Source organism: Mustela nigripes, chromosome 14 (assembly GCF_022355385.1).
Source record: "Mustela nigripes isolate SB6536 chromosome 14, MUSNIG.SB6536, whole genome shotgun sequence".
NCBI classification, from domain to species: Eukaryota; Metazoa; Chordata; class Mammalia; order Carnivora; family Mustelidae; genus Mustela; species Mustela nigripes.
The window spans coordinates 91895060-91917004 of NC_081570.1; the positions used below are offsets into that span (position 1 = coordinate 91895060).

Sequence of the window (21945 nt, forward strand, 5' to 3'; positions counted from 1 at the left end):
AAATCACCAATTCTCCTTGCCTTCTCTAATACCTGAATTAGTGAAGAGAAGATCCCGGGTAAGTCCCAGAGGGGAGGGGGAAGAAGGGTCAACCTCTGACAAGACCAGCTAGTGAAGGGTCCAGTGACCTCGGAGATAGTCCAGCTACAGCTGGCTTCTTACCCTAAAAATTGTGCACTAACTGCCTAGCACACTGACAGCTCTCTTTCGGTATTAAAACTACCTGTATGTACAATCCACTTCCACCATCATCTCAAGAGAACCAAAAATATTTTACTTAAAAACAAAACAAAAAAAAAAAAAACCACTGACACAGATCACTTACCATGTGCCAGGCCCTGTTCTAAGAGCTTAATGTATATGAATTCATTTAAGCCTCATGATGATTCCATGAAATGAGTCTTATTATGATCCTCATTTTAAAGAAGATGACATGAAAGCACAGAAGGGTTAAGTGACCTGAGCAAGGTCACAGAGCTGGCAAACAGCGGAATCTGGACTGAATTCCAGGTGGCCTGGCTCTGGAATTCATGCACATGATATTTCGCAAAAGCATTATAAGTGAGACATGTGGGAGCTAGCAGCTTGTACTGCTGCCTCTGCTCTAATGGGACGAGATGCTTAAAAGCAGAACAAACAAGAGCACAGCATTGCCACCGGCCTCAGGAATCTGGAGGCTGGGGCTGGTCTCTGCAGGTTGCAGCTCGCCCTGCACACCTGCCCGACCCAGGATCCTGAAGATGGTGGTGATGACAATAGCCATCATTTACTAAGTGCAGAGAGAGGGCCAGGCATTTGCAGGGCTAATGCTCTATGAATATATCGTCTCAGTCCTTCTCTAGCTATCCTGGAAGGCAGATACCAGTATTACCTCTCTTCAACAGAAGGCAGGAGGAGGCAAAAGGAGGTGAACAGCTTCCCTAGGGTGCATCTCTAAGTGGCAGAGCTAAGCCGTGAGTCAAGACAACACCAACAACGAAGCCCAACTTTTAACCACTTATATTGTCTGGCCTCCCACACACAGTGCTTAAGATCATGTCTGTTACAGGATAACAATGGCGGAAAATAAAATCCAACAAGGTCTCCACATCTCCCTGGAAAATGAGATGCAATTTTTACCTAAAATAGTGCAAGCAGATTTATTGTAAGGAACAGGACTGTAATGGAGGATTGAGACCCTTGATGGATGATAGTTTATGTTAGGGTTATATCCATACCGACATGATCAACAAGATGAAATAACATAATCAACTTGTATAAATTATTCAAAATGCCATAATCATGCTCCAACCCTGTTTTCTACACAAATCCTAATAAAGATATTATGGGGAAAGTATTTATAAAGAATAAACAGAAGCAACATTTATTACATTTGTTTGGGGTCATTTCCTGATATTTTGCTATGATTTTATTACCTAATTATATTAAAATCACAGCAAAGACATACTAATGAAAGATCTAGAATGCCTTAGGAAATGAGCTTCCTTTCTTGCCTGGAACTCTAGTGACCCAATGTTGGCAGGGACCTGAGGGGCCATCTCTGCCCTCTCTGTCCCTCTTTGCCCAACTGAGGCCCTTCAGAGAATGCCTGATGGGCTGTTCAATCACTTCAGGTGGTCCTCTCTCACCTGGGATGCAGACATTCTACTCATGCCTTAGCAAACTCCCTCGCCTCCCCTGCCTCCCCAGAGCCCCTGACATCAAGGTCACATTCCTCCCTCCTCCTAAGATTAGCAATTAAGAATGCTTATTCTTCTTTACTCTGACCAGGATTACTTCCCTGAAGCCTACCTCAGGTCACTTTCTCCCTCCCGTGAGCATCTGGCATGATCCATGGCTGAGACCATCCTAGCTACAACATGTATCTCTTGATAAAATATACTGGTTTAGTGAATACACTGCCCCCCCCACCCCAAGCAAGATTCCTAAACGAGTTAAAAACATCTAATGCTTTTACTGGTTATGGAAACCTATATACAAATTTTTTATTGTTTTTATACAAAATATATAAAATAGTTATGTGAACTCCAACAGCTTAACCTCTCCGGGTAGCTTCCTTGTCTGCAAAACAAGCATCCTATCTACTCCACACATTTTGTTGTGAGAATTAAACTGAAGTATATAAAAGTATGAGCATGGAACACTCCAACATTTGTCCCATGGTCACTTTGCCAACATGCTGATGAAGCTATAAATCACATCTAAGAATTTAAAGTTGTGGTGTACAGTGAAATGTGAAGCATGAGAGATGAGCAAACCATCACCTTTTCTCTCATTGCAGTGAGAGAAGGAAAAACTAACAGCAACCTCCTGGGGTCTATGTGCAGATTGTTAAGGAGGAAAGTGACAATTCTAGAAAAGACATGTTGTCAAAGGAGTGTGAATAGTTCAGTGGGAATTTCTAAGGCTTACTATTAACTTTGGTTTGTATTTTTAAGTGAATCCTACACTGGGACTGGGACCCAATCCATGGGCTTTAGACAGCAGTGTCTTATTACAGAAGCATCCTGTAACAATTAGTTCCCAAGCTATTTCGCGGGACACGTTTCTTTGAATTCTCCTCAACTCTTTTGCAATAAGGGTGTGAGGCTCCAGATCTCTGATGCAGTCCTGTTGACTATGCAGGGAAAAGCCCCAAGGGAAAAACTCAAGAGCTGATAAGAAGGTCAAGAACAACACAGGGGAAAAGAGACAGATGAGTTAGGCCAGTGTTCTTTAAAACTGAAGACAGAAAATAATTCTTGCCTGCACTTTAATTCTACTTCACCTTACAAAGACCTCATGCTGTTCTACTCTGCTCAACTATTGAGCAGAGTAGAACCAAACCTTGCTCCATGTCCATATGATCTCCTCTTTATCCTGTACTGTTTTCTGGGGGACAAAAAAAGGTGTGCACCGTTGTTGATGGGCCCTACCTAGCCTGTCTCCTGTGATCTTCCAAAGCCTCAAGGCTGCATCTTCAGCAGATGACCGTAGAGATTTTTGTTCTTTTGGATTTTAATGATGCTTTTAACCAGGGTGATAGAAATGAACAAGAAAGGGCATGTCTTCTAACAAGAACAAGGAGGAAATCAACACTTTTCCAAGGCACCTGAAAATTTCACCATGGACCCATTCTCATGCTAGATACTTGGTAGCCAATAGAGCGTAAACAAAGCAGAACAAAGCTGAGAGAAGCCACTTACACACATCATCACATTACTTTTTTCTTTTTTCCCTGATCTTTTGAATTTATGCCTCTGTTTTCTCACATGCAGCTTAAGGATGCCTTTTTTTTTTTTTTTTTTTAATTGACAATGCTTTCATCTATTGGCTTAAGTGCCATAATACTCATTAATTTTTCTTCTTTGTAAATGGCTTTTTAAAATTAGGAAACAAAAAAGAGATGTAAAGACACAGTTACAAAGAAAGAACAATAAAATTCCCAGTGAATTGTTGTTCTACTTTGTTTACACTCTGTTGGCTACCAAGTACCCAGGATGAGAATCAGTCTGCTGTGAAATTTTCAGGCACCTTAGATAAGTGTTGATTTCTTTTTGTCCTTGTTAGAAGACATGCCCTTTCTTTTCTTTTGTTTTTCTTTTAAAGATTTTATTTATTTATTTATTTATTTATTTATTTATTTCTCAGAGAGAGAGAGCACAAGCAGGGGGAACAGCAGGCAGAGCAGGCAGAGGGAGAAGCAGGCTCCCTGCTGAGTGAGGAGCTTGATGGGGGACTCAATCCTAGGACCCTAGGATCATAACCTGAGCTGAAGGCAAACACTTAACCAACTGAGCCACTCAGGCATCTTGAAGACATGTTCTTTCTTGTCCATTTCTACGGTCCCAGTTAAAAGGATCATTAAAAACCGGAAGAAAAACAAAAATTTATAAATTTTTAAAAAACTATGTAGAGGATGTCATAACTGTAGAGCTGACCCTAAAATTCTATCACAACTACTAATCGAGCACATAATTCTAACATTGAGAAGGTAAGATATATGGCAGAATAATGAAGATTTCATTATTCATTAAGTGCCACATATCAGTGTGGCACTTATTTTTAATTTTTATTTTATTACATGGGTTTGTAGCTCATGACTAGGTTCAGTTTTCTACCTTGAGCAGTTACTATCTCATTTGTGCCAAATGGCAATCCTGTGACGCAGGTAAGGTGACTATTTTTGTTTTACAGATGAGAAAACTGAAGCTATTAACTTGCCCAAAGGTTTACACAGAGCCTGGACTAAAAGTCATGTTTTCAAACTTCAAACCCATACTGCTTCCTATCAGTGATAGTAAGAATTTCTGTCACTGCCCTTTATTGCCCAATTACCCAGTGCTGATCCCTGTGTCTCCAAAGTTTTGCCTGTTAGGACCACGTAAGCAGGAAGGTAACAAAACCAGCAATCTGCATACGGATTTCCGCGATTCGGGGTCCAAACTCAGTCAATACCCTTTATTGCTATGTACCAAGCAAGTGCATTCTCAGAGCATGTTAAATTTATATAACATCATCACAAATTAAATAACAGCCGGATTAAAACCTTTTCAAAAAAAGATAAAAAATAGGAAGATGGGGTTCATTTTTTGCCTTTCAGAAATGTTATTGAAAAAAATTGGCAAGAGACATGAAGTATGTTTGTTCTTGTGCTTCGATGATGATTAATGAACTCCTTTTTGGAGAGGGAAGATCTGTACTTGGCATTAATATTATAAACTTTTCTCATCCCAGTAGCTTCTCTTTAGGTGGGAAAAGTGGTTACATAAGGCAGTGATTAATGAGATGCCACAAATGTTGATTTAGTTCCAGATAGGGATTTTTTTTCTCTTTCTCAAATCTAAATGCTTCACCAAAATTAATTTTAAGTCACACTACAAATATGAGTAAAGTGCCGATTCAAGTTGAAAATATCTCATATGCTCAACCTGAGTCCATATGCTTTTTTCCAATTTCTTCCTGTTTTGCTAGAAAAAAACATCCTTGAACAGTCTGAGATTCCAAGAAGGTGTTACCATTTCATATTTTCAAAACCATTGGCCAGATTCTGTTCTTGGATACTACTTGAATTTAAATGGAAGATTCTTAACTTTTAAAAAAATGGCATCACCAAAGCATAGCATTACATTTTTTTAAATGGCAAGTTTCTTCCTCTAGGAGTTAGAAGCTATAATATTAGCAATATAATGGGGGGTGCTGATGGAGAAATACATGAATACTTTTTATCTTCATCCATGTAATCTGTCAATGTGCCCCAAACAAACTGAAAGAATTCTCTGTCCTAAGAAGGAAGGTTCTGTTCTGACTTGAAGGCATCATATGATTCCCTTGATAGTAGTAGGTATTATGGACGGCAGTATTGCATGGAGCACTGGGTGTGGTGCATTAACAATGAATCTTGGAATACTGAAAATAAAATGAAATGACAAAAAAAATTACAAAAAAATAAAGTAAGATAGTAGGAAACTACAAGCAAAATTGCTGTTATCTGGACATCCATCTAGAAGCATGTCCCCTGACTAGATCGTCAAGAGCAATACGCCAGGTAGGAAATCAAAGTCGTTATTCTATCTGCTTACAACTGGATTCCCCAAGAAAGACTACTTATTAAACACAATGTTTTCATGGCAACGTGTGAAACTTTCTAAAATTAGAGCTCTAAAATGTAAAACCTCCACATTGTTTTGAAAATGAGGAATATCTGTAGCATTTTTCAAATAAAGTTGAAGTGGAAATTTTCTTACTTTAATGAAAAATCATTAAAACCAAAAATCTTGTAAAATAAGAAACCTAGTCTCAGGCCCAGAAGCAGCAGTGTAAGTAAACATGACAAGAGATCTACAAAATTAAGAAGGATGTATATTTACAGAAGGAAAGAGAGCAATGGGAGGTGGGAGATACTCTGAACTTAAACAAAACACAAAACATTTTTTTTCTCCTGCTCCTAGAAAGTCTGGGGAGACGGACTCTTAGTTTGTCATAGTTTAGAAACAAAAAAGCCTGATTATCTCAATATTACATTCTTGTATTTGTTACACATACTATTCCCTGGCTATCTATACATAGCATATATTGTGACATATTTTGCACAAGATAATTTATTATTTGAGGAAAGTAGCTATATAATAAAGCACAGAATGAAAAGTAAATGCAATATGGTTGTTAGGCAACATGCACAAAAGGTAAATTTAAATTTTGTAAATAGTAGTACACTATATAGTGCTCGCTTCGGCAGCACATATACTAAAATTGGAAGTACTGCACTATATAGTATATAGTACTACACTATAGCTCCTCAAAATATTTTGATGTCCATTTTGGAACTGCTCATGGAACTTTATTTTTTTAAAGACTTTATTTATTTATTATCAGAGAGAGAATGAGAGAGAGGGAGAGAGAGAGCGCAAGCACAGGGAGCAGCAGGCAGAGGTAGAGGGAGAAGTAGACTCACCTCTGAGTAAGAAGCCCAATGCAGGACTTGATCCCAGGGCTCTGGGATCATGACCTGAGCTGAAGGCAAATACTTAATCAACTGAGCCACACAGGTGTCCCAGAACTGCTCACAGAACTTTAATTACTTATGTAAGTTAAATGACATGGGCTAAATGCTACATAAATTAAACAGTAAGACTAGAAGTATTTAACAGAATTCAGAAGGAGAGAACTTTCTGAGCACAAAAGCAGGAAAAAAGAAAAAATTCCATAAATATCAATCATTTTGACCACATGCAAATGTAAAAGTTTCTATAGAAACAAGCCAGAAAAAAATTTTTGATAAATATAAGGTTGATATCATTAACATAGATATAGTCTTACAAATAATTTACAAAAGCACTAAATCCTAAATAGAAAAATGGATAAGGTATAAACAGATAATTCACAGAAGAACAATACAAATAGCCAATAAACATTAAAAAGGATCTATATTGCTAGTAATGAAGTTCATATTATGATATGAACTACTATATATAAATGGTAATATCCTATTCCTTTCTCATCAAATGATTTAAAGTAAAAAGAAGTGTCATTAAGCATAGGGTGAGACACAGTCTCATGCCAGAAATGGTGGGGATATAATTCAATATAAAATTTCTAAAAGGCAATTTAGCACAACATATATATCCTGAGTATAGGAATTCATGAATTTTAACCCAGAAATTCCACTTTTCTGACTCCATTCTTAAATAATAATACTAGTCAGCCAAATGGACAAATATATTCACACAAAGATGCTCTTCAAATAGTATTTATAATAATGAAAATTAGAAAGACTCTCGTCCAACAAGAAATAATTCTAAAAGAACCCGATATTTTTTTAAGACTATTTAATGATTCAATAAACCCTTCACAGTTCAGCTAGGATGATCTTTTAAACCAGTCTCAGAAGACATATCCTCTAGTTGAAAGGCTCACTCTGCCCTTCAGAATACAGTCACGTTTTTGATGTGGAAATAAAGACCTTGCCTTGGTTGTGCTCATTGTATACAGCTCTCCCTCTCAAACCCTAGCCATTCTGTACTTTTTCCAACCCAAGGCCTTTGCTGGAGCTCTTCCTTCTTCCTGCAACCTTCCTGTCTCTATTCATATTCTGTCAATCCTCTACTCACATCCTTTCGGTTTAGACATCATTTCCCGATGTCGACATATTCAAAATATGTGCTCCCTTTAAGCATAGCCCCTGTATTACCCTGATCTCAAATCTTACCTTTGGCTTCATGACACTGTTTGCTGCATTAGGGAAAACACCTCTTGTTCATCCTTGTAAATTAACATTATGCCTGCATACTTATCAAATGGTTGAATGAACATGTGAATAAACAAATATGCTCATGAGACAAAGTTAAGTGATAAGAGCAGAATACTAAATTGGAAATACAGATCTTTTATAAACATATGGCTACACACAAAGAAAAGAAAGTACTAGGAAAAATGTGTAAAAAAACAACAACAAAGGCTATCATCTGAGTGAGGGAATTATGGGCAATTTGTCCAAGAAATTTTTTTATACTTCCTTATAGCTTCTGAAATTTTGAGAATTCTTCAAAATGCAAAACTAATTTATCGAAGATCAATATTTTTTAAAAGTCTGTGCTGTCTCACTTTTAAATTCAGAAAAAAACAAACATATAAAAACCATGAAATACCATACATGACATGAAAAATACCTTGGAAACAAATGTCTCTTGTATTTCTGTCACCAGCTACAATTATCGAAAAGACAATACTCCAAAATAATGTGGAGGCAGTTTTCCAGAAATGCACAATATTAAAAAAGTCTACATTCCTTTAAATAATTAACTCCTTAAAATGGCTTTTTAAAAAAAAAAATAAGTCAACTGTGCTCAAGTTGAATATTGAGACTGCCAGAAATTATTCTTTCCATTTCAAAACTGTGAAGCAGAGTGAGTTCCACCAGCGTGTCTCTGTGCCAGTGTCTACAGTTGTTTGTTTCAGAACCTCTAATTAGCTGCCTTATCTCCTGCTAGAGATTCTTCTGGTGCTAAGTTTTAATCATCCAAATTAATTGAAATACTGTAGCAATTTCAGATTAACATTTTCAAAATTAACAATGCATAAAATAAAATCACCCATAAATCTGCTTTGTAACAGCAGTCACTAATGAACTCTGCAAAACAGACCCGATCATACTGCTAATTTTGCACTGTACTATACAGCTGAACTCCAGGAAATAAGCTCTTCTCTGTGCAAAAGTTGGCATAAGTAGGGGACACAGAAAATCTCTGTAAGAGTGAGGTCTCTGGAGCCAAACACTGCAATTAAGTCCTGGTACTAGCCAGGTGCTTTGTGACCTTGGGTAAATTACTTAAACTTCTCAGAGCTGAGGTTGCCTCCCCTGAAAAACAGCAGTATCTCAAAGGTTGTGGCAGATAGACTCTAAGATGGAGCCCAATGATCCCTACTAAACCCCAATAACACCTCCTGGTATCCATACACGTGGTTAATCCACACCCCCGAACACAGGCAGGACCTGTGACTCCTTGCTAGGAGACTCTATTGCCTTGTTGGCTTGCATACTCTGATGAAGCAAACAGCCATGATGGGGAGGCCCATGCAGCTAAGGGCTGAGGACAGCCTCTGGCCAAAAGCTAAACCTAGGAATTGAGAACCCAATTCAATAGCCAAAAAGAATCCTGCCAATAAGTACATAAGCAGGCTGAAGAGTGGATCTTCCCAGCTGACCCTTCAGATGAGACATGGTCCTAACATCCTGAGTGAGATCTTATAAGAAGCCCTGAAGCAGAGGACCCAGCTAACTCATACTCAGATTTCTGACCTACAGAAACCCTGAGGTAATAAATATGTGCTGTTTAAGCTGCTTATATTTATGGAAGCTTGTTAGATAGCAATGGAAATGATTACAGGATTGTGTAAGTATTAGTAAGAACCATCACCACTGCTATCACTTACAGAGATGTGCTACATCACATTAATGAATGCTTTATCTATTACCTAATATAATCTTCACAATGACAGTAGGAGGTCTGCTATTGGTTCCACTTTAGAGAGGATAAGACACTCTAACTTGCCCAAGATTGTACAACTAATAAGTACAGACACAGGACACAAGCCACTGCAAGGCTCTTGGTCTAACACGGCACAGGGCTACCTCCAATGACTAAAAACATTGATGGGAGTGGAAATATCTAAAACAGACAGAAGAAGGAAGATTCTTCCCTCCCTTTCTTTCCTCATCATTCCTTTATTGCCACAGAGGCAGGCTGTGGCTAACCTGATGCCTCAAGGCCTACACTCTGACTCTCCACCCCTCGCACGCTGATCCTTCCAATGAAGATCTGGTACCTTCCTTCCCATGTGCCTCCATGAAACATGCCGTGCTAGGTCCCATTTCTGCAGTTCTCCTAATCTGATGGATGAATAGTATGTTAATCTGTGAGTAGATAATGGTGGAACAAAGGATTACCGCCTTCTAGAAACATAATGCCTACATCCAAAGGAATATATCAAACGTGTATTTTGGGTACAGTGACATGCTTACAAAATGCTGTTGGGAAGCAAGAAAGCTTGTCTTGGTCTGCAACTTAAAGCTGCCAGGAGGGATAAGACTATGTGGGGATGGACCACGTCCCATTTCAGGTACGTTCCTCCAGATTCACCTCTTCCCATATAAGAAAACAATCAGAAGAGTATCCAAGTGGGAAGAAGACAAAGTAAAAGTAGAAAGCCCAGCCATCGTATGCCCAAGAGGAAAATGTCTGAAACTCACTGTGTGCAGTAATAGACATACTGACATGTACCGACACACCTGACATACTGCAGCTTCATTTCAGACTGCCACAACACAGAAAATATCCCAATAGATGGATTTCTGGTTCCCCAGTGCTTAGGAATGTTATCTGTACACTGTATACCATAGTCCATTAAGTGTGCACTAGCATCATATCTACACAAATCTGCATACCTTAATTCTAAAATATTTAATTGCTAAAAAATGTTAACCATCACCTGAGCTCTCAGAAAATCATAATCTTGTTGGTGGTGGAGGGTCTTTCCTCCATGTAGATGGCTGCTCACTGATCAGGGTGGTGGCTACTAAAGGGTGGAGTGGCTGTGGGATTTTTTCCTACTAAGACAACAATGAAGTTTGCCACATCAATAGACTCTTCCTTCCACAAGCAATTTCTCTGTAGCAAGTGATGCTGTTTGATAACATTTTACCTACAGCAAAACTTCTTTCAAAACTGGAATCAGTCTTCTCAAACCCTTTTACGCTTTATCAACTAACTTCAGGTGATATTCTAAATTCTTTGTTATCCTTTCAACAATCTTCTCAGTAATCTTCACCAGGAGTAGATTCCATCTCAAGAAACTACTTTCTTTAAGAAACAACTCCTCATCTATTCATGTCCTATCATGAGATTGTGGCAAATCAGTCCCATCTTCAGGCTCTGCTGCTAATTCTAGCTCTCTTGCTCTTTCCAGCATATCTGCAGCTACTTCCTCCACTGAAGTCTGGAACTCCTCAAAGTCAGCCATGAGGGCTGGACTCAACTTCTTCCAAACACCTAATATTGATATTTTGACTTATTCCCATGAATCATGAGTATTCGTAGTAGCATCTAGAATGGAGATTCTTCCCAGGTTATCAATTTACTTTGCCGAGGTCCTTCAGAAGAATCATCACTATCTAAGTACTTCTTAAATAGTAAGGCTTAAAAGTCAGAATGACTCCCTGATATATGAGCTACAGAATGGACATTGTGTTAGCAGGCATGAAAACAACATTAATCTTGGTATACATCTCCATCAGAGATCCTGGATGACCAGGTGCATAGTCAATGAGTGGTAATATTATGAAAGGAATACTTCCTTGCTGAGCAGTAGGTCTCAACAGTGGGCTTAAAATATTCAGTAAACCATGCTGTAAAACAGATATGCTGTCATCTAGGCTTTGCTGTTCTCCAGATAGAGCACAGACAGAGTAGTTTTAATCTAACTCTCAAGGGCAACTAGGATTTTTGGAATGGCAAATGAGCAATGGTTTCCTTTTAAAGTTACCAAGTGCTTTTGCTAACACACAAGTCAGCCTGTCCTTTGATGCTCTGAAGCCAGGGATTGACTTTTCCTCTCTGGCTATGAAAGTCCTGGATGGCATCTTCTTCCAATAGAAGACTATTTATCTACATTGAAAACCCGTTGTTTATTGTATCCACCTTCATTAACTGTCTTAGCTAGGTCTTCTGGATAATTTGCTACAGCTTCTACACCAGCATTTGCTACTTCAACTGGCACTTTGAGGTTATGGAAAGGACTTCTTTCCTTAAAACTCATGAACATCTGCTGGCTTCCAACTTTACTTCCACAGCTTATTCACCTCTCCTGAGTTTCACAGAATTGAAGAGTTAGGGCTGTGTTCTGGATTAGGGAACATGGGGCCTGGTTTGATCTTCCCTGTAGATCACTAAAACTTTCTCCATATCATCAATAAGGCTGTTTCACTATTTTATCATTCAGGGGTTCACTGGAGTAGCACTTTTAACTTCCTTCAAGCACTTTTTGGTTGCATTCACCAATTTAACTACCACAAGTAGCCTCCATTTTGGCCTCTCTGGCCTCTTGACACGTCTTTGACATGTCTTTCTCTCTAAGCTTAATCAGTTCTAGCCTTTGATTTAAAGTGAGAGACATGCAACTGTTCCTTTCACTTAGAGGCCATCACAAAAGTATTAAAATTGGCCCGATTTCAATACTGCTGTGTCTCAGGGGTAAGGGAGGCCCAAGGAGAGGGAGAGCAACAGGGAAACAACTAGTCAGTGGACCAGATAAGAAACAGACACATTTATCAATTAAGTTTGCTATCTTATAGGAGCATGGTTTGTGGCACCCCAAAACAACTGATAGTGACATCAGAGATCACTGATCACAGATCACCACCACAAATAAAATAATAATGAAAATTTTTTAAATGTTGCAAGAGTTATGGGTCCCAGCGACATGAAGTGAGCAAATGCTATTGGAAAAGTGGAACCGACAGGCTTGCTCAGCCCAGGGTTGCCACAAACCTTCAACACAGTATCTGGGAAGAGCAACAGAGCAAAGGGTAATGAAACGAGGAATGCCCATACACAAAGCCCTGCGTAGACAAAGCTTTTCCCCTCCTCATTCTCTGCAAACATAGCCCTTCTTTCTTTCTTTTCTTTTTTAAAATTTCATGTATTTATTGGACAGAGAGAGAGCACACAAGCAGGAGGAGTGGCAGGCAAAGGGAGAGGGAGAAGCAAACTCCATGCTGAGCAAGGAGCCCGATGCGGGACTCCACCCCAGGACCCTGGGATCATGACCTGAGCTAAAAGCAGGCACTTAACCAACTGAGCCACCCAGGCGCCCCATTAGTCCTTCTTTCTTATGGAAAACAGATTTCATAGGGAAATCACCCCCCCCCTTTTAACTTGTTTTTCTAGTTTGAAATGGGTTTATGTCATTTGACAAACAAAAGCATACTGGGTGCTAATGAATTGAGCAGACCCAAACCTAGTAAGAGACTGGCAACTTTAAACACCTACAGGTCAGTGTAAATTTACTTTCATGTTCCTGTCAGATATTTTATCTCCTTGTCCTGTGTCCTTTAGTGCACATGAATTCTTCCACATTTCCCACATAGTCAACTACACACTACGAATTTTAATGGTTCATCATACCACACAGTATTACTGTTGGACATGTTTATTTTTGTTTGTCTTATCTCTCCAACAAAATTCCAAGTTTCTCAAAATGGGTACGCTTCCATACAGTTCTAATATCTATGTAGAAAAGAATGAATCTCAAAAAAGTTATCTATAGAAAACAAGCAGCTAACATAAGCTCTTCTTTTCATTCAAATTAAAATTTTAAAAAATCGACATGGGATTTGAATGTACTGAAAGATATAATTGCCAACATGAGTCATTTTGATAGAAATTCCACAAACTGACCTCCAGTATTCTAATTAACTTGTGAATCATTCTCCTTATTTATATATAGAACTACTATATACTATTTGAAGCCACTAGTTCTGACTCCACTGGTTCCTTTCATTTGCCTTACGTCAGAATAAAGCTCCAGAGCAAGGTTACGTGGTTGCCAGAGGACACTGACCCACAAGAAATTCCTAAAGTTTGTTTGTGTACTTGGCTTTATAGAGCATATTCTTTTTCTTCTGAAATGTGATATTTGACTACCAGGACCATAGATATAAAAAGGAAGCCCAGGCCATACTTGACTTTCCAAGTAAGGACTCCTTTATTCAGTGATAAATGTTAAAAGCAGCTCCCCAGGTTCGAGACCTCCTCCTTAGAATATTTTTCTAAATATCGAATACATTGCTTTCCAAAGACATGATTACTATCATAACAGAAATAATCAGTTAGCAGTGCACAAATGACCCAGAGGCAGGTTCTATATATAATATTGCTAATGTTTTATTTCAATAATCACATAACTGATGCTGTGTCTCCCACCAAAAACATCCCTGTGTTGGTCTTCCAATATTTGCTTCACCCTGGTCCCTATGCCAGAGGTACCCAAGCAGGTGGAAAACACTGGCTTAGCAAGGGGTGGAAAAACCTGCTAGATGACAGCAACAGTGACCCTTTATGAGCCTGGCATGAGAGTCGAAAAGAAAAAATAAGTCCTCCCCAAACCAGAGAAGGATGTGAGCATGGGACTAGGATGGACATTTCAGAAATCTGTCATCAAGGTAAAAGGAATGAAAAAGGTAGTAGTCCAGAAAATACCTACCAGGGGATCGATCACCTTAGTGCAAAAGTAGTCTTACCACCTATAATTTAATAGACGCTTGAGAACAAATCAACTATTTTAAAAACCAGAGCAGGCTCCCAGCACTCATTCACAGCTTGAATTTCTCATTTCTGTGCTATGAATCTTAAACACTGGGTTCTATTGTTCTAATTTTTTCAAGTTCATTCTTTCAGTGTGAAATATATTTTTTACCCATTTACCATTATGCTCCCAATATTTAGATTAGTATTTATATTTGATGAGAAATTAGTTTTAAGGGTGACAGAAAAGACAGAAGTAGGTCTGACTGATTAATATGGAAATATCATAATCTATGGATACTTTGTTACTTATTTATTATAGACAAAAGCTCATTTACTAAAGCCTTCAAGAATATACATTCGTCTCCCCCATAAAAAAGGAAAAACATGTATTTTTAGATCAGTGATTTTTAAAATCCTGGGCTGCTATTTTTCTCATCAATGTTTTGTATTTAGAAACTAAAAATACAAAATTTCTCTACTGAGCAAATTGACATTATGTTTAGAAGCAAAGCTAAAAGAAATCAACAACCCTGTTCAGATTTGGAATGAGTTCAACAATTGTTTGAAATTAAAACATTAAGGAAAACTGTATTAAATTGTGATTCAATAAGCCAGCATAGCAAAATTGCTATTTACATAAATAAAAGCATACATAGACAACCCAGACTAACAGCAGTATGAGCCCACATGTACTCCTTCCTCTCTTCCAATTACATTTGCTTTTTTGCACATACTACATAATTCGATTTTTTTGGTATGTTTACCAGACTATTCACTGTGTTTTTTATGACACTATAGTGAGTCGGCATATAAAAGAGTAATGTAATATTAAAATATTTTCATATGTACACCCACATACATGCATTTATGCAATTAAGAGTTTGTGCCTGTATCTATTCTTTCTTTAGGCAGAATATAAATTCCTTATGAAAAGGAGCTATGTTTTATAATTAATGATATTGCTGGTGCTTATTGTGGTATACAAAGCTGGTAATGAAAAAGTTCTTTCCTGAATTCCTTTCTTCATACAAGAACAAATAGGAATGGCATTACATATCAATCCTTCCCGCCTGAAAGCGAAAGTGACCATCTTTGAAGGTGTCTCTGCTAAGAAACTGTAGGACATCTCCTCAGTGAATAAGAAAAGACAATGTTTCCAAGCCACAGGTTTCCCTTTGTAACCAAAAGTTACAATAAGCATATGAAAAGCAAGAGCTCTCAGAAAGAACTCTTTTATCATTTAACCGTTATCTGTTCATTTACTATTCAAGGTTATCATGAATCACATGGGTAACTTAAGATCAGAAACAAAATGAGATACCTAAATATTTGCCATCTACTCTACCTAATCTGTAGGCAGCACCACACAGAACAAGGGCCTGACTTTTTAAAAAGCTGGTGACTATGGACTTAAATACAAGATGCTATGAATTGTACAAATTTAAGACAAAAACATGGGCTTGATCAAAAGAACACATGGAAAAAAAAAAAAAAAGAACACATGGCCTGGTATACAGATTTGCCACATGCAAACTAAAATAAATCTTGTGTATTTTATACGTAGAAGGAAATTTGTAAAGCTCAGTATTAAAATGTAATTGGCAACTCTGACCTTGAGGGTCACTTTAGGTGACAAATATTATACCAGTGCTCAGATTCTGAGATTTATGATCTCATGTTCTTGAAAAAGGCCTAGCACCTCCGTGTTCCTGAAATAATTGATCTGTCTCTTACAAGTGTTTTTTTCCTGAAACCAACATCTGTCTTAGGAAGAAAAGTACAAACTGATGAAAATACCCTGCTATATTTAAGATATCCAAAGAGCTACCAGAATTTGCATCTAACACATTAGTATATTTATAAAAGTAGCTGAGATCATAAATTGATAAATAGCACACAATAGAAGACAAGAAAAAATAAACTGCAAAGCCCTTTGTAAATATTTTCTATAAAGATTAACCACAATTATTAATTAAGAGTGAATGGCTTTTGTTTTTGTTTTTGTTTTAAATGGGTTCCACACCCAGTATGGAGCTTGAACTCATGACCCAGAGACCAAGACCTGAGCTGAGATCAAGAGCCTGATGCTTAACTGACTGAGCCACCCATGTGCCCCAAGAGTGAGTGTTTGGAAATGTGCTAACAAGACATGGTGCAAACCTATAGCTTACGTTTTTCTTCGTTTGAACAGAACCCCACAATATGTTTTCAACTTGGGAGGTTTTCCTTTCTTTTGTTTCTTTAATGCAATCACAAACACTACTCTAGCTTTGATGAGGGAACAAATGGCTGGCTGAGGACAAAGCAAAAGGCTGACACCTTGCAAACTCACCCCCCTCACCCCACTCCTAGATGGGACATAAGTGACATTCTTTTCTTTCTTTCTTTCTTTTAAGATTTTATTTATTATTTATTTGACAGACAGAAATCACAAACAGGCAGAGAGAGGCAGGCAGAGAGAGAGGAAGAGAAGCAGGCTTGCTGCTGAGCAGAGAGCCCAATGCGGGGCTTGAATATCCCAACTATCTTTTTTTTTTAAAGATTTTATTTATGAATATCCCAACTATCTTACTGTTAATACCCTGCTAGAGGGCAAAAGGACCTTGGCAATGGCAAGGCCTCCTCTTTAGCATATGAAAGTTTTATTGAAACCTCCCTTTACCTTACCTTCCCCCAACCCCATGGTAAACAACCTGCCATCCCTCAACACCCTCCACCTCTGCAGCAGCTCTTCCTGCCCATGGGTCCTGTCCCCCTGCTTTAATAAACCACCATTTTGCACCAAAGATGTCTCAAGAATTCTTGGTCACCGGCTCCAGACCTCACCCCCACTGAACCTCACCTATATTCTACAACTTCATCAGCTTCACCAAAAACCTCTCAGCCAGCACTGTTGATTGCTTCTCTTCTTACACAGAAGATACACTAAATATTTTGGAAATCCACCAGAGAAGCAGGGAATAGCTGCAAATCTGAAAACAACTGTAATTATGAAACTTCTAGCTTCAGTGGAAAATGAACATAAAATTCTGGGTCTGTCTACAAAGAAATATCTGGCAGATATTATTGATTCTTCTACACACGACTAAAGGTCCCACATTAAGCTCCATGCTCTATCATAAAGTAATAATTACAACAACGCCACCCTTCGCATTTACTGCATACCTGGTGCTGTTGTGCTTTATACCTATTAACTCGTGCAACGCTCACGATGACTTTATAAGGTAGGTACCACGATTAGTGTCCTTTAATGAGGAAACTACCGCAGAGAGATGTAAAGAAATTGCCATAGGTCGACAGCAACTGAGAACTTGAGCTGGGTCCCCAGAGCCACGCTTCTTTCTTACCACTGAACTATTCGGCACTCCATGACTACGTCATTCCACTTTGTCAGGAAGAATTTAAAAAGCAAGAGAGCCAATGTGCACAGAAGAAGAATACGGCTATTCATTAATTCATTTAACAAGTACTTATTAGGCACCTACTACCCATAAAACTATGTATTAAGTTCCTTTCCAAAAAACATTTACAGTTAACTGGGTTGGTTTGGTTTTTTGTTTTTTTTTTTCCTACAGACTGCCCTAAGTAACTGACTGCTGGAAAGCAGTCAGTGTATTAGCACTTGGAGATGTCAACTAAATTAGCTAGAGAAGATTAACGGAAGTACTAAGAGCAAATAATATCCCTTGGAAGCAGTTTGTCCTTGCTGAGGAAGCTTTGGTTTTGCTGATTTCTTATTTAAACCTCTTGGAATGAATGTAAAAACTGTGAAAGTATGCTAAATGATAGTTATATCAGGACCAACTTAGTGCAGGGCAGTGATCAAACAAGGGTTAACTTTGAACAAAAAAAGTTTTGCCAGTTACCAACTGAAAGGAGCAAAGATGCAAAAGACAACCAACTCTAAACACATAATTCAAGCCTAACATCAAAAGACACTGACAGGGAGAAACAGGTGTTACCATGTTAACACCTACAAGAGGCAAGATCATCAACTATTTGTTTTTGCTTTTTGGTTGCTTTTTCCTTAAAATGTGGAGAAATGAGAAAATGCTCATATATAATTACCAAACCTAAGGAAAACTATATGATATACAATATATGTAAATGTGTAGGGCTGTGTGTGTGTGTGTGTATGTATACACATTTTTCTCTTATAAACATAACATATAGGACCCATTCTTTTATATTTGTAAGCTTATTCTTCATGAAGTTCTAAAATCTTTGGACAAATTAGGAATACCAGAACAGTGGAACCTATGCACAGCCATCAACTTGAGGATAAACTCTCATATTACTGGTCAAAACCTTGTTATACTTAGAATTTATGAATTCACTATATCTCTCTTTAAATAATCTAAGGGTTCCTAAAAATTCTGGCTATAAAGTGAACTGTTAATTGCCAAATGTGTTCCTACTGACACACTATAGAAATTCAGCTCCTTGGAAGAAAATGGATTAAATGAAAATGCCCATAGAAGAAAGAGAAAATATTTTTAAAATAACATTTGTAAAGGTTAGATCATTTTCCAAAATAAAAATAATATAACTCACACAAAATAAGAAAAAAAAATATGCAGAGAGACATACAGTCCTACTAAATAGAACAGAAGAAGGCACTTCTAAGTATTACTGCAGAATCCTCTGCAAAGGGTATTGTGTTGGGAAAGTTTGAACTATTAAAATAAACCAAAACCCCTATTTCTTTAATAGCCTCAATTTTGTTCTGTAGTTAGAAGATTTAGACTGATTTCAGGACATAAGTGAGGCAATTTCTAGCCAGAGGCAACAAAGCTCCTATAAATCTTTTCAAACAGCTCATAAACTGGCATGGCTACCATGGGTGTGGTTTCAATGCTTTGAAAGCTAAGCTTTACAACTAGGTGAACACTGTTTATGATGGGAAAAAAAACACGTAATCCAGATTATTTTCCAGCAAGGTTACTTCATGTCCCACCTGATGTATTAATCAAGTTCATATATTTAGAATCCTTTAGCTATGAATACCCTTTACCCACAATAATATGACCATATATATAACAAATCTTTGGTAATTAAACTGTGGAAGGCATTGTTTAATGGATGAAAAAATAATTAAAACAATGACAGAACAAACCTCACGATGTTAAATAGAAAACAACTGAATCCTCTTTGTAGACAAATAATTGGTCCCCGAGGAAGACACTTATTCACAAAGTCCTTAAATTCATTCTTCCATTATAAAATGGTACAGATAAAGGGTAAAGAAAAGCAGTTTCCCAAATGCAGAGGGTACCAAGATTGTCTAGTTTATGAGCTCCGTCCACCCCCTTAGAAAACCTAATTTTTATTTTTTTAAAATTTTTTTTGAAAAGTTAATTTTTAAGTGCTGTCTCGGTTGATTTTCTTTCCATATCTGAGAGGGAGAAGGTGGAGGGCACTAGCTATGTTAGCATTAACCCAGCAGCCTGAGGCTGTTCAGTAAGAAAATAACCAGCTCAGTCAATTGTTCAGGTACTGGTGTTACTCATCCTGTGAACCTGGCCCAGAGAGTGCAGTCAGGTAAATGATTTACACGTTAGACTGGCGCCTTCTGGTCACACAGTCCATACCAAACTGCCAAGAACAAAGGCAAACAATCTGTCTGATTTCTACAGCAATTCCCATAACTTTCATAACCGCTTAACTGAAGTCATGATTATAGATATGCAATCAGAAACACACCTGGATCCACCTGTCTGGGGCTTCTTCGGAGTCCATTGGTCCGTTTCTGTGCAGAAAAGTAAAACAAAGCAAAACAAGATTCCACATTATTACATTGTATTAGTACATAGTACTTTTGGAAGGCCAATTAATGTTGCACTTCTTCCATTTAAAAGTATGACTAAATTTGATCAAAACATGTGGTTCTACAGTTTTTATAATTTAACCTTTTTGCTTCTCTAATAAGTCCTCCACTTGAACATCTGTGTTTGATGTTGTTGATATTACGCTGTAGAAAAGAAACATCTTTTCATTTGCCATCTCTAGATATGATGACTGAAAAAAAAATTTTTTTGAAAGTTGTAATGATGACAGGAATCATGAGAACGGAGCCCAAGTAGCTATTCTTGGTTGGAAAAATGCTCCCAGCAAAGACATGTAAACTCTAAAACTCTAACTCAGCTATTTCTGAGGCCTGAGAGGTCAGAGACTGGAGAACTTCAAAACACAGAACTGAAGCTCTGACTTTAACACACACTCAACCGAGAATGGTGTTTTAATTATGGTCACTTGTATCTCCTTACTTGAAGAAACAAAACGGGCATGCAGCTTGTGAACCATGAAAGTGGATTCTCATCACAGAAAAGAAAGCCATAAGAAAAATTATGCATTACATAAATTATAAATAAGATGTAAAACAAAAGAAATTTTCAATATTTGAAAAATGCATGGCTATGTATTCGATTTCACATGGAATTAAATTCATTTCCACCTAATAACTCTAGTAATCTCACTCATTAATAAGGACTTGATTATCACTTCTTATTATTTAACTGGATGAAATGCTGAGTCTATAACTATCATATAATTTAGATTTTCACAAAAGCAATTTTCTCCCTCTGTGTGTTGGGGTTTGCGCCTGTGTGTGGAGGAGACTTGGTTTCATTCAGAGTACATGGGGCTTTGTTAAGCACACATTAGCCATGGATTTTTCCTACGATTCTCCCTGCTGTTTTCATTCACAAGTTAAATGGGTGAAATAGGGACTTACAGCCTTCTTAATGGCCTTGAAGCCCATCAGGCAGATGTTCAGGATTCTCAAGGTGAAAGCAAACTGGAGAACTTTTTTAAAAGTTTGTTTTTAACCCAACTACTTTCAAAATGGATTTGTAAAAACTGAGCATGACCATTAGAATCAGCACTGAATCTGTGTTGAGCAAGATGGATAGCCATAATGGAAAAACTAATATAAAGAAAGCCGTTATAAGTGAGAAGAAAATGTCACTCTGGGCTTCTTGGTAGCCAAGGCACAAAGAGGGGACGCATGAGAGTCAAAGATCCATAGCTGATAATCTGGAAGAAAGCCACTTTCAGAGAAAATCTCTTTTCTATCTGAAATGGTAGAACATTCTTTAGAGCCCTCTCTATAAAGGACAAGGAACACAACAGACAATATTTTCAACAGAAAAATATATAATGATGATATCGGATTGTTATTTACTTCCTACATATCCCTTCACCTTCTTAATGTACAGTAGAAGCTGTCTTTCTATGCTCTTATACCTTCTACTATCAAAATGCTCAGAGGCAAGAAAGGAATTCAACCTTTGTGGGTTCTATTCCTGGAATCCCTGAATTAGTAGCATTTAAAAATTCTAGATTTAAGGCATGCCTGGTGGCTCATGGTTAAGCAGCAACCTTTGGCTGAGGTCATGATCCCAGGGTCCTGAGATCAAGTCCCACATCGGGCTCCTGGCTCAGCAGGGAGTCTGCTTCTCTCTCTACTTGCAGCTCCCCCTACTTCTGTTCTCTCTCTCTCTGACAAATAAATAACATTTTTAAAAATAAACAAAAATTATAGCCTTAAAATGTGAAAAAGAGCCCTTAAGTTGAAGACCAATGCTCTACCACCCTGAAGTTAGGATTAAATAGAGAATAATTTGCAACAACACAGATGGACCTAGAGAGTATAATACTAACT

At 37.8% G+C, this 21945-nt stretch overlaps 1 protein-coding gene across 4 annotated transcripts in view; it reads right to left on the reverse strand.

The window, feature by feature from the left end:
- VAV3 (vav guanine nucleotide exchange factor 3) overlaps positions 1 to 21945 on the reverse strand; it is a 356330-nt gene that overhangs the window by 89966 nt on the left and 244419 nt on the right. For all 4 annotated transcript variants that reach the window (XM_059375596.1, XM_059375594.1, XM_059375595.1 and 1 more), the window contains one exon: positions 19986 to 20031. In XM_059375596.1, the coding sequence (XP_059231579.1) occupies positions 19986 to 20031 (46 nt within the window). The remainder of the gene's footprint in view (positions 1 to 19985; positions 20032 to 21945) is intronic.